Consider the following 14,875-nt stretch of genomic DNA (forward strand, 5'->3'; position numbering starts at 1 on the left):
TTTGCAATTACTTTAAGGTCTTTCGTGTCTATTGATTTTAATATTTACCCAACTCGCCAAATTTCAAACATTTATATTGATCACAAATATTTATTTATTTAACCATTGTTGTACTTGGCTTAATTGAGAACGGAGACATAAGTTGATACAACATTTATATTAGTAGTCGGACAACTTTTAAGACAAAATTTGATAACATTGATCACGTTTTTCGAAACGAACCAATCGAATATTGTTTAATGTTTTCGGAATATTAATTATTACTGGAAAGAGCATTTTCATGCATGTATTATGACAGTCATTCGTTATGAAATGACTAGAAAATATGCGATTTATCAAAGACGTCTGCCTATTTATGTAATTAAAGGTTATGTGGTTTGACATCGTTTTACAAGCATTGGGGTGAATGAATGACGTCAAAGTTCACGTTTGCACACCGTGCACGATGCACGTGCAATCGACGGGTCATAACATCTAATTACTCATTACTGACCTGGCTAGCTTAGACGTTGATAAGTGAATCTAGAAAGTCTAAACATAATAAACACATTACGATGTAATATGAAATTGGGGTAGCTCCCAGTGAGAGTTTAAAGTCTATTAATATATGTGTTCCACGAAGACTGTGTGCGATCCAAACATATACAAGGAAATGATCTTTATTTTGATGTTAAGTTACTAGTACAAAGAATTATAATTTCGACACAGTTTTCAAATATAAAAGGTGCAAAGGCAATAGTGCCAGCGTCTTGGATTACAATGCCACAGGACAGTCTTTTAGACCCCGTTTTATTTCTATATATTTGTAATGCGTACTTTTTGTATTCTAGTTTTAGTTCTAGAATATATTAATAAATATGTACTTGTATTCTATATAATCGAAATAAAATAATGTAAAAGCTTTAAAATGCAATATATAAACACATTTTTTCCTAAAAAAAACCGAGTTTGAATTTTATTAATCTACATTAAAACTATGATGTCAGAACATCGACACTGTTTTGGACATAAGCCAACGGCCGCAGTAATGGGTTTCTATCATTTTGTATGTCGTAACTGTACCTTTACTGTGTTGATCATTCTCAAGAGCGATACGCACTTGAATCATATTTGGAAACTAAGCCCTTTAAAAGTTAATAATTATTATTTTATTTACTTAGTTATGAAGTGTGATAGATTTAAAAACAAATTCAGAAAAAAATATTTTTTGTATATAAAGTAATTACGCAAGTTTAGGTCTGAAATGTCGATCGTAATGGAAAATACTAATTATTATAATATACTAATTACTATAAGATCGAAAATATCTTATAGCAATCGCACAAGAGAAAGTCGCAAGGATCACGAATATGGTTTTAAGTCAACCGATTATTTCATAGGAACGGTCGGCGAACTTGTCGCCAGCACTTTATCCTTAATCAATTTTCTTTTTAGGGCATATCCCTCACAATTTTCTACATATATTCAAGCAGCCAGCACCGAAAGATAAAATCCTTTACGTCTATATACACTTGTGTATATTTTATATTGATAAAAGAAAGTCATGTAATTTTTTCCATTTAATTTGATAGCTACATTACTACTTAATTGATTAATAAGACCATGGTTCAGTACGAAAACATATTAAGGGCAGGATTTTAATATACGACGAATGACGTTGATATGACAAAAGTACAAATTGCAAACGTATATAAATTATCGCAATTAAAACTTTAAAAGTTTCAAAACAATAGGTTTATTTGCCTACGTATGTATTTAAAGATGTTGAACGTAGCAACACACCCACTGATAAATTACGGGGCGTGATAAAGGCAAACAAACAAGTTTTTATCAAAGCTATATTTGGATTTGGAATCGCTAAATGTTTACTTGATACGATTCGAACATAATTACGGTTTTATTAGAATTTCATCACTTCTACATTATATTATAATAGAGATTATTATTATAAAAATAAATTATAAGATTCATTATTAAAAAAATATATGTAGGTGTAACTCAAAATACGCGACAGAAATTTAAAATTTTTGCGTCTGATAATTTTAAGTCAAACGATACATCTAGAATAGTTGTATGAAAATTCGACCCTGAAATTACTGTCATCGCAACCAAAGTTGTTTTATTTGAAATGTTATTTAAAGATTATTTTAAGTCTTTATATATCAATAGGTGGCTGTATACTGTAACTTCACCACGTATCATTACTTATGTTACAAGATCATTAATATTAAATATCATTCGATATGGACGCCATGAAAAGACGTTTGACACCGTTCATTAACATATGATACATAATAAATAGTTGCTTTGTCTAAAGATAAGCTACACTTTGAGTGTGGCCTCGTTGATGGGGGCGTGGCTGTGCGTGGTCTGACGTCACAGCGACCACAACGTACTCGTTTCACAACTTTGTCCTGTAGACGAACTCATTTCATCTCATGATGAAGATCAATTGCTATGACACGAGGTTTTACGAGGCAACAAATTAATAAAGCTAAACAAGTCCACTATTATCAAGATGATTTTGTATTTGTACTTTCTTCTATCCAACGTTTTGAATAAATTCGTTTTTTTAATATGCTCCTGTAGGGTTAATGACTCTACTCCACCTGATGGAAATGGTAGTAGAGTCCAAACGCGACGACGGCCAGTACAGTCGGGAAGAATGTTCTGCACTAGCCGCCCCGCCTTGCCGGCCCGCAAGATCACTCTCTCGCCTCTTCTAAGGCCTCTTCACGCCTCGTTTGAAGGAACCCAGGTTGTAAGAGGAGGGGAACACGTAAGCTGGTTAGGAATTCCATTTTTTGGAAGTGCGACAAAGAAAGGTGTTGCCAAATTTCTTTGTGCGCGATGAAATTGATGTCACATCACATTTCGTGTAAGCAATGGACCAAGAACATTCAAATATGTACCTACATAAAGTAAAAAATAAATAATACTTTTATACAATATTATTTAAATAAATAATCGTTCTATTTCCATACAATTATTTTATTTCGATGGCATTTAATAAAATTCTATAAGGTAAACAATTACATTTAAATATTTATAACTAGCGATATAGACCAAAGCTTCAAGGTTATATATTTATTAAAAGGACGTATCGAAGTCGATTTGGTTTTTTGATATAAGCTCGTACAAAAATAAATAGCTCCTGAGTGACAGAGCTTCGTTCGGTTTTTTTATGTCATTTTATTGTTAACAATTGCGTTTTTTCATTAAAAACAACAAACAGATAAACTTTAAAAGCAGAAACTTAAAACGAATTTTGAGTTATTTCCGAAAAATAAGAAATAAATATTCACATATACAAGAAATCCTTACCTAATATATAAAATTATAATAACAAGCATTTTACAGTATAGACAACACTGTTATTTATTTTGTATATAAATGAGAATTTATAAAATTCTTAATAAAAAAAGAATTCTTACAAATATCTTGACTTTGGACTCGATCGTTTTAATCAGATATAGCAAGAGATAAAACACAGAAACGTTCTAAAGAACAAGAATAATATTTTAAATATAACATATGTATTTATGTTGAATATAAATATACATAATAATCATTTATACAAGGATAACATATTTTTACAAGTAAAAATATCACTTTTCTGTTAATAGAACTTTTTCGACATTCATTTGTTTATTATACTTACCTCTTTGTAAATATTTTATTTTATGTTTAATATAATAACGTAATGACTTAAGAAAAAAAGCAATGCATTTAATAACGCACCAATAGATAATTTATTAAGTAATTAAAGATATTTATACGATTTTCCTGGGACATTTTTTTCACACACGGCCATCTGATCCCAAATTAACCTTGTACAGAGCTTGTACTATGGAAACCAGACAACTGATATACTACATATACTATTTTTCTTTTGTAAATACATACTTATATAGATAATTACACCCAGACTCACAAATAGACATGTTCATGCACACAAATATCTGTCCTGGGTGGGAATCGAACCCATAACCTTCGGCGTGAAAGGCAAGCATCCACCAACCACGCCAACCGGTTCGTCAATTTTATTGGTCTGTGGTCTGTATGAATTCAATAAAATTATTAAGTGTTCATTATTATATTTTTGCAACTCTTTAAAATGTCCATTTTATTAAATTAAGGAAGGTTTTTAATTAGAATACTTTCATTACGTAATATAATCATTTATCTCAATTTATTTACTAGCTCTATATTAACATAGACATCATACCTATAAAACCAATCATCATACCAATTTGGAAACTACAATGGGGTAATCTGTTGACAAAACAATGATGCAGCAAAATTGAAGACTTTTGCTTTTGCTTTTTCCTCTAACTTTGAAATTTAAATGTTCTTTTGAATAATGTCACATGTACACTTGTAGTACAATAATACCTCTTTATTTGTAATCTTTCGTTTTATCTTATTTTTAAAGCTATATTCAAATATATGATCTTTGTCAACAGTAATATAATGTTTTTAATCAAGCGCGGACTTAAAATATCAAAGTTACTTGAAAAAAACAATATCAAGTGCGGTTCTTTGTAATTATAATCACAATACATTACTTTTAAAAGATAAATAATCTTTATTATAATATGTTTAAGTATGGAGTCAAGTTCTGATCTTCTACTTAATAATATTTTCGGTGCTGTATATCAAATATGTTTCACGTTGTTTTCTTTCCGAGCATGGGATAAATTATAAAAACAAATTACTTCCCTACTTACTAGTATGAACCTGAAATCATTACGTTTGTAACCACTGGGCAATGTCAGTTCAGCATGTAAAAACTGTCATAAATTTATTTGATTATATTGAGTATAACATCTGATATCATACTCATTGTTTAAATTTAAATTTAATGAACAATGCATGTTACAAATAAAGTCCTTTATTCAGATACAATAAGCTTGTTCAAATTATCTTCCGCATTTCAGTAACCCTGAATTCTAACGCATTGTATCGGATTTATTATTAAATGGAATGAATGAAGAAATACATTTCATATTTATTAACATTCTATATTTAAACAGCACCTTTTTCTCCTCTATTTTTCAACAGTTTTTCTTATTATTTTTTTGTTTAATTTTGTAGCTATTGACAATGTTAAAGTTTAAAAAGTAATAAACTGCTTAGTTTGTCAGTTACAAAATGTAGTTGAAATTATTTAAAATAAATAAAAAGAAGTTCTATTTTTTTTCCCGAAAATTTTTCATTTCAGTTAGACTTATTTCCAATGGGAAAATTTTAATGACGAATCTGATGCATTGCCAAGTATGTTTTCAAGAGAAAATTCAATGTATAATTGGACTTTGAGACCGCTGTTACATCGCACCATAACAAGTATTTTAATGAATTCTGTAGATATTTAACGTTAGTATATTAAATATACACAATATAATAAGGAAAAACTATCAAATTTTAGTGGAAAATAGCCAATATGGCAATAATTAATACTGATGTTGAATACGTATTCACAAACATCGCTCATTGATATTAACCTTATTGAAGGCAAGACTATAAATGAAACTCTACGGAAGTAAACACGTACTTTACTTAGCGTACATACTTTCTGCAGTCTACTGTCATTTGGATACCATTTATTTATTTATATAGATTTTGATTAAATAATAAATATCGATCGAGAAATATATATAATTCGGCTTAAATTCTCCCTTATAAGTGCTATAAAACAAAGTCACGCGACTTACTTATTACTTATTTTGAAAACTGAAACTGTGTCACTTACATTACTAAAGCTTTCACTGAAACAAACTCATTTTGAACGACGGTTTCCTTGTCCGCTTGCCAAATTTTTAAACTGAAAGTTTTACGTAAAAACTTACCATTCGAAAGGGTTTTTTCTTTGTCCTCCATCATGGCGTGTGCAGTACTCGGTCCAGGTGCCATCACTATTCTTCTCAACGATTGCCTCCTCACTAGTGCGACGATATGCTTAATACGGTGCTGTTGTGATTTCCTACGACGCGTCCGCACTCTGTGAAGGCCTCCAATCGACTGGCTGCCGACACCGGCGCTTATCACAGACCGTCCCTTATCACTTCGACAATGATTGCCAAGCAACCATATAACAGCTGAATAGATTTTACGATATATAAGCCAAATATACAAATACCAATCACCGCGAATGTTCAGTAACGCCATCAATAGCGATCTGAAACAACGGAAATAAATTAAAATGTATTATTTTGTTTAATAATCAGTGTGTTCGCCGCAAAAATATTTTATATAAATAACACGAAACACTTAATTAAAATTACAATTCATTTGCGAGTAAAACGTAAAAAGTCAAATACTGTATACCGGTACAGCTTAGTTGTATTTTAATTTCATCTTATAAGCAATTTTGCTTAGACGTAAATGCATTCCTATGGGTTTTCAGTCCGCCTTCAGGCTATTGATATATCCCATTAACAAACGTTATTGACAATTCCAATATCAGCGGAAATAAATATTGATGACATAATACTTCATTCAGGAAAGATATTTTCCAATAGTAATAGTAAAAATTGATTGAGTAACCAATCATAATATTATCTTTGTTTAAGTTATGCAGCATGTCGGCAAATATATTTTGTATATTTTTTTCAGTTAATAAATTATTTATTTAAATATTATTTATTTATTAGTAAATATTATCACAGTCATCTGCCATAGTATTATTAAAGCCACATAAACTCAGTTAATAAAAAGTTATTTTACACGTCGAATATAAATTTCATTGTAATTAACAAGAATCTATATGTACTCAAACTGAAAAAAGTGTTTCTTGGCTGTTCCAGATCTACATCATACATCTACTCGGTCTTGATAATATGTATTTGGTATGATAGAGTAGGTTTACTTGTTGGTAGGATGTTGTGCAAGCCCGTGTTAGGTATCACTCACTGATCACTTATTCTACCGTTAAACAGCACCAGTTAATATTGTTGCTGTCCGGTTTTAAAGGTGAGTAGCCAATGTAATTACAGACACAAGGCATAACATCTTAGTTCCCAAGTTGTTAATAGCGTCAATGTCTGTGGACATTAGTGACCATTTACCATATGGTGACACATTTCTCTGTCCGCCTACATATTAAGAAATTCAAAAAATTATGACAATTAAAATGTAATGAGTTGTTACTAAGCTTTTTGTGCATAAGTAGATAGCCTAAGTTTTACTATATTGTAACCTTTGATCCCATTTTTAATTTTGTGCTCTTCATATAAAAAATATATTCTATATAACCAAAGATAATAAATATTGACCTTAAAACAATTGAAAATAAATACTTATCAAGTTCGCGAACCTTGTGTATTTCGTTAAGATTATTTATCATCTTTATATAATCTAATGCAGAATGATATGACTTTTTTTATTCTATTTTTTTATTGATTAGTAAATGGTTAAGTATCGTGTACAGTAAAGTACCTAAGTGCTTATTATTAGTGTGTATCAAAATAGAACAAAATTAACACATCTTGTTGTTATTCTGATCCTACTTGCTTACCTTGAATGTACCTGTATCTGTAAACTTATAAAACAAGTAACACACACACAGTAGGGTTATAATTATATACTTCGAAAACATAAGACTATTTAAATACCGAAATGTTACACAATGCATATATTTTTACTGAAACATTTTTTAATAGATACATACATCACACTAAATATATAAAAGCATATTTTTAAGTTAAGTTGATTTAAGTGGTTTTTTTTTGGGAACGAAATAATTTGAATAATTATTTTATTTTACGAAAATGAATTTTGAATTTAGTTTAAAATTTCTTTTTGAAAGATTTTTGCTAGTTATTTCGAGATGGATGGACTGTTTTACTTTTCATAGGTATATCTCATCACAACTTTAAAAGTTTACTGCCTTACAAACGTTGCTTAGCGGCTGTTTAATTAAAGTTGTGTCTTCTTCTTTCAAATATAAAATTAATAATGACAGAAAAAGTTAAATCATAATTACTGGTGGTAGAGCTTTGTGCAAGCTCGTCTGGGTAGGTACCACCCACACATCAGATATTCTACCGCCAAACAGCAGCACTTGGTATTGTTGTGTGCATGTTTGAAGGGTGAGTGAGCCAGTGTAATTACAGGCACAAGGGACATAACATCTTAGTTCCCACGGTTGGTGGCGCATTGGTGATGTAAGCGATGGTTAACATTTCTTACAATGCCAATGTCTATGGGCGTTGTTGACCACTTAACATCAGGTGGTCCATATGCTCGCCCGCCTTCCTATTCTATATATATAAAAAACAACAACAATTTAACTAAATAGCCGCTGAGCAACGTTTTTAAGTAAGGCCGTTAATGATTAAAACTAAGACCACCGGCGAATGAGTTTAAAGACAGAACAGATAACGAAATGTCATTCAATCACATCACCGCACCCACTGATAACTAGGACAACGTTATATACATATGTATGTATTTTTATATAATTTCCTGATAAAACAGGTTTCACAAGTAAATTTGGGTTTGATGCTTGTGAAAACTAAAGTATATTTTTATTTCAAAGTATTCATAATTTGACAACATATGCACGGATAGAATAAGGATCTACATAAAACATTTAATGTTGAAGGTCAAACACAATTAAAACATTCTTGTTTTTTGAGGAACCATGTTTTGAAACGAATATTTATTTATATATTATTTAGATAGCTTCTTTTTCTGCTTGTAAATCGTTTTGATACTTGTGGTTATACCTATAACCTAGGATACATGAATGTAAAAAAATAATCGTTATCGATTATTACTTTTTAATAAATTTTTCCACACTATCATACAGGCGTCCAGGAATTTTACCAAAAAAATGCGTTCGGTCTGCATAAAATTCTGCTACCCGATTTTTCGATTGGATTATGTTAGAGGGTGCCCCCTAAGTAATAATAATATCCTGGGACATTTTTCACACACGGCCATCTGATCCCAAATTAAGCTTGTACAAAGCTTGTGCTATGGGAACCAGACAACTGATATACTACATATACTATTTTTCTTTTGTAAATACACTGGCCTCCAAAAAAATCGACCCACCTACATTTTTTGTAAAAAAGCTATCGTATGGTTTTAAACTACCACATATTTATATTTTTAAGATTGATAATGAAAAAATGCAATTGTAGGATTGCACAAAAACAGAAATAGTGCGCAAAAAATAGGTTTTTAGGTAAATATGTGACAAAACACGAAAACACAAAATTTTACGCAATTTTATTTTTTTGTGTACAAAACGATTATGCCGTTTGTTTTTAAATTTGGGTGCCTAAATCTTACTTTAATAGGGAGTGTTTCCTCCTCTTGACCTAATCACTGCCTGCATACGCCTATTAAGTGACCTGATTAGCTTTTTAATGTCTTCCTGTGGGGTCCGTTGCCATTCTTCAGTTAGGGCAGCTTCCAGTTGATTCAGGGTTTCTGGAATTGGATTTCGTGCTCGAACCGTACGTTTTAGCTGGTCCCAGAGGTGCTCTATCGGGTTTAAGTCCGGACTATTGGCTGGCCACTGCATAACTGGAATTTCGACTTCCCTGAGATAGTCTTTAACAATTCTAGCGACGTGAAGTCGTGCGTTGTCGTGCATAAGTTGCAAATTATCCCCAATATATCCAGCGTAAGGCATCACATGAGGCTCCAGAATGTCCGTTATGTAAGTTTCAGCATTAACAGCACGATTACGGAAAAAAACCAGCTCTGTGCGTCCCGTCAAAGAAATACCTCCCCAAAACATTGTAGAGCCTCCACCAAATCGGACTGTTTCTCGAATGCAACACTGAGAGTAGCGTTCTCCTGGCCTTCGCATGACGTTACGTCGTCCATCAGAGCCTACTAGAGACATTCGGCTTTCATCACTGAACAATACTGTCTCCCATTGGTCCAGTGTCCAATCGACGTGCTGCCTAGCAAATTGTAGTCTTGCTTGTCGATGGGATGCTGTGAGTTTTGGTCCTGTTGCTGGCTTGTGAGGGGTTAAGTTTTGCTCTCGAAGTCTTCTTCTTACAGTATTTTCACTCACAGACACTCCACGACTTTCTCGGAGTCTACCTTGAACGTCAACAGCCGAAAGATGTCGGTTTCTTAAAGACGTCAAACCAATAAAACGGTCATCGGTCGGGTTCGTGACACGCCCCCTGCCAGATCCTGGTCTCCGGCGATACTCCCCAGTCTCCAAGTAGCGTTTGTACACTCTTCGCACCGCTGAACGACTTAATTTTAGTGTTCTAGCCACATTTCGCTAACTTAACCCCTCATGAATAAGAGCTACGACTTGAGCAGCTTCTGCTTCAGTAGTATCCATTTTTTATGTTTAAACTTATTAAAATTATTGTTTCAACAAAGTTTCATACACTTAATCAATAATAAACATCGAACCGAGATGACTCCGCGTTAAGAACTGGAAATAAACTAACCATGCACTTTGTGCACAAAGTAACGTTTTCTTATCAATACTTTAAAAATATTCCAAATATCCTCAATAACACTTACAACTCCTCCAAATCAATATCAAGTGGGTAATAAAATGTTAAATGTATGTCCCATAAGTAAAACAATCCACCTAGGTCGTCGCATAGTTAAGATAACAACTTTGTAAGTAAAAAAATACGGGTGGGTCGATTTTTTTGGCGGCCAGTGTACATAATTATATAGAAACTTACACCCAGACTCAGGACAAACAGTTCATGCACACAAATGTCTGTCCTGGGTGGGAATCGAACCCACAACCTTCGGCGTGAAAAGGCAAGTATCTACCAACCACGCCAACCGGCTCGTCTAAGTATCGGTTTTATACTAGTATAGTTTTTGTCATCCCAGACTACGAACGTTAGCCGCAGTCTTGAAAAACGACTTTTTGCAAATATCTCGAAAACGGTGAGTTGTACGTTAAAACAGTAGAAATCTTTTTTGTAGAGGATAAGATTTCCCATCTTTTTTATACTAAACTTTTTTCGCTATTGTTAATATTTTCCGAGATTTAGTTAGTTCTGTTTAAAAACTGAATGTCTCAAAATTTTGGGACTATATTGAATACGTAAACAAGAAAATATTGTATTAATAGCAATTTTCAGTTAGTAAAACATTTTGGATAAGCAATATTTCTTATATCGTATAGTTGACTATATATTACATTTAGTAAAAAAGCAGTTTACCTACTGAGTTTCTTGCTGGTTCTTCCAAACCTGGGGTAGCTTTACGAGTACGTTCAGTTTAATCATGTAATATGACAATAAGTGTTCATAAGAACGTAGTCGAATAAAAAAAACTATTCGTCATATTAATAATCAACAACAAAATTTTATTATTCTTGTGATAAATATAAGTCAAAGTCTATTTAGAGATATTCTAACCACCTCTTTTTGATTGATCCGTGCCAACTTGTCATATACAGTTTACCTACTGAGTTTCTTGCTGGTTCTTCCAAACCTGGGGTAGCTTTACGAGTACGTTCAGTTTAATCATGTAATATGACAATAAGTGTTCATAAGAACGTAGTCGAATAAAAAAAACTATTCGTCATATTAATAATCAACAACAAAATTTTATTATTCTTGTGATAAATATAAGGCAAAGTCTATTTAGAGATATTCTAACCACCTCTTTTTGATTGATCCGTGCCAACTTGTATATGTATTTCGTAGAAATATTCAACATTTAAAAATACTTAACTATGTATTAATCGACTTTATATAAAGATTTCCCTGAACCCGCTTTTGCATGCTACGACATAAACTGTAATGTTTTTTCTAAAAACAAAATTATTAGTGAATGAAGTTTGACAGAAAAGCAATGTGATGTATTATTCATTATCATCGTTTACTTGTTAAACTGGCTTCTCTGGTTTCACAAGCAAAGCTAGCAACACGGATATTATAGGTTGATTCGCTTAATTCAACAAATAGCTTTTGTTTTTATAACATGCCTTGGAAATAATTCTTTTGTTATATTAACAATATTTCCATGACAAATACTAAACGTCATGTTGTGACCATGGTGTTTATATGATTTATTTATAGTGTGGAATAGAATACTCAGATGAAATTACAATAACAGGTATCGGATTATGTAATAAGTAAGAATGTTTTACCGACACCTGCAAGACAAAGGACGTTTTTCCATTTGATTGCTTTTAAAGATGTTGTATAATCAAGGATATTGCTTTAAATTAAATTTTGATTTTAATAATGTTTTGCTACGGATTTGAATTCTAAATAAATAAAACGTAATTTAGTTCATTTTCAATTCAATTTCTTTTTATAAACGTTTTAGTAGCAGTCGATTTAATTATCGCATGTCTCGTAATTTAAATAATAAGTGGTAATATTCCATTACAAGTCATTTAAGTTAGCTGTATTTTTCTACCCACATGTATCGTTTCGCTGATAAAAAATTATGAGGTCTCTCTTATCTGTTGTCTCTTCGTGGGGGGGGGGGCTTTCTCTATTCATGTAACGTAGGTGATAATCCCACTATCCCATTTTATGTATTCCCGAAGCATTTTCTTTCTTTTTTATATTATTTATTTAAATATATTTTAATGAGGCTGAAGAACTGGCTCAAACTAAATTAACAGTATTAAAAACATAAACATTCATTATTATCATTATATATTATATTATACTTTTGCGTTAAGAACTTGAAGTATTTTACTCTTTCATGGCCAATACTTTAACTGAGTATCTTTAGTAAGAACAGACAAAGCATTACCGTAATGTGATAGTTATTTATAAATATTATTCTGTATTCTATTGATAAAATAATGATTACAATTCGGTTAGCCTTGAAATAATAATTTTACATTTCATAATTAATATTTTATATATCTACAGTTCTAATTAAATGTTTCATTAATTTAACACACGCATTGATTAAGTGAACATGGAACCTTATCATATTTTTTTATTTTATTTTGTAAGTGTTGTTATCACTCTTCTCATTAAATACAAGTACATATATATATTGCGTGATTTACATAAGATAAAATTATAAAATTCTACAAACGTATCATGACGATGCATGCCTAAATTAACATCTTACCTGCCTCAGTAACTAAAGTCTTCCTTCGCAGTAGTGATCAGAGGATGTATGCCTTATAAAATGCACCAAGTCGTGGCGCATAGCAGTGCGCCCGTGGATAGCGATGAACGTTTCAATACACATTCGCAATAAGTCCCAGTAGACGATCAGATCCAACTTGTTAACCAAAACTTTCCCCCAACATCGCACAGGGAAGATAACACAGTAGTTGTACAGTTTAAGGCTGTCCTCTTCTCTGCCGCGATAACAATGCAATATTATATTTAACTCGCCTATTTAACCCCAGATCTTATTTTACGCATTTTAAAATGAAATTGATCAAACTTTGAAGGATTTTTTTTAAATACAGAGGTGTTTGTATTATGTTTACAATGTGGCACCACAGTTATAACTTGGACTGTTGACTGAAGCTTGAAGCTTGGCGAAAGCAAGTATCGCTACTTCTATGGAGGGATTGGACCGGCGACGACGCAAACTGACACGAACTAACTTCATATTCGGGCGACATCGATTTCTGCTCGGCTATTTTCGTTAGTGACTCGTGAACGTCGTATACAGGTTATTGTCGTCCCTTTCTCACATTTGTTGTATTTACAATTTTGTAACATATCCTCATATTGATGCACTTAACAACAAAGGAGACATGGGTTAATAGAATTCATTTGTGTCTTTATTATAATAAAATAACGAGTTCGACGTACGACCACTGCACGAATTGGCTATTTTATCAAATAATTTAAATGAGTTACCTACATATACTATTAATTACTATTAATAAAAAAAATTATTAATTATTTTTTTATTTGTAGTTGAATGGGCTTTAATCAAATATAATTGTATTACTTTATTTTTACCGAGTTCACGAAAAAACTACGCTGATTGATATAGGACTTTCACATTATGATAGGTTTAGTTTCAGGACGCACCTATGTCCGTAAATAGGGTCCTATGCCCTATGTTTATATTTTGTATTTTTTAAGGCTGTCTCGTTGGTTTATGGTTCGTGTTTAGCTTATAAGATAAATGCCGAAATCATAGGTTCAAACCCCAGGTCGGAAAATTAAAAAGTTACAGGATCTGGCAATTGGCAGTGTACCATGCCTGGGAAAACACATAAAGGCGTTGGACATGCACTTGAGCGCTATCCGGTCATGTCAGATTTGTCGTCCCATCGGATTATGAGGGTGACAGAATAGTGAGTGCAACTGTGCACACTTGTGAACTATATGTCCCGCGCAGTTGGCAAGTCTCTTTTGAAAATGGTCGCCGTGTCTAAAACCTGAGTCGGGCCAATAACAAGTTATTGGGGTTTTCAGTCAAGATATTCACAGTAGCACTATTTTTTTATGTCTTTATTGAACCTGAGCTAAATAAAGTAACTAATATACCTGAATAAAGTGACTACAAATTTATTAATTACAAAAAACAGTGCCAGTAATACATCGTGATTACATTCATAAGTAAGGATTCTTCAAATGACAACTGTAACAGCGAGGTTCGTACGACTAGATATGAAGCCCTGACCGACTTCCGGAAATTATAAATATATCGTCCGCTCCACTTCGAGAATAGGTAGCTCTAATGATGAATTGCCAAAGATCACTCAACATCTGTCTCAATTGGCCACTTGACACTTTTTGATGTAGGTCTTATACAATTCACTTGGCGTATTCGCATATAATTATCCGAACGCGGCAATGCAGGAGGACGTATTTGATTACATATATGGCAAACGCATACGCAAATAGCAAATATGTGTTACATTGGTCGCTTTGTAATGCGTCAAAGTTGTCAAATATGGCAATATTTGCGTTAAGTG

The 14,875-nt window shown here is 32.3% G+C and overlaps 2 protein-coding genes across 3 annotated transcripts in view; one reads left to right on the forward strand and one right to left on the reverse strand.

Annotated features, from left to right (window-relative positions):
- LOC126771845 (6-phosphofructo-2-kinase/fructose-2,6-bisphosphatase-like) overlaps positions 1-13,523 on the reverse strand; it is a 26,843-nt gene extending 13,320 nt beyond the window's left edge. Inside the window, exons 1-2 of one of the 2 annotated variants that reach the window (XM_050491981.1) lie at positions 13,061-13,523; positions 5,850-6,178 (exon numbers count right to left, since the gene is read on the reverse strand). In XM_050491981.1, coding sequence (XP_050347938.1) covers positions 5,850-6,168 — 319 coding nt within the window. In that variant the 5' untranslated portion in view covers positions 6,169-6,178; positions 13,061-13,523. Of the gene's footprint in view, positions 1-5,849; positions 6,179-13,056 lie in introns of both variants that reach the window. The other variant, XM_050491979.1, reaches the window with a different exon arrangement.
- LOC126771865 (PI-PLC X domain-containing protein 3) overlaps positions 10,873-14,875 on the forward strand; it is a 21,152-nt gene continuing 17,149 nt past the window's right edge. The window contains exon 1 of the mRNA XM_050492027.1: positions 10,873-10,893. The gene's annotated coding sequence lies outside the window, so the exon portion shown is untranslated. The remainder of the gene's footprint in view (positions 10,894-14,875) is intronic.

The sequence above is a fragment of the Nymphalis io genome, chromosome 11, assembly GCF_905147045.1.
Source record: "Nymphalis io chromosome 11, ilAglIoxx1.1, whole genome shotgun sequence".
In the NCBI taxonomy this organism is placed as follows: Eukaryota; Metazoa; Arthropoda; class Insecta; order Lepidoptera; family Nymphalidae; genus Nymphalis; species Nymphalis io.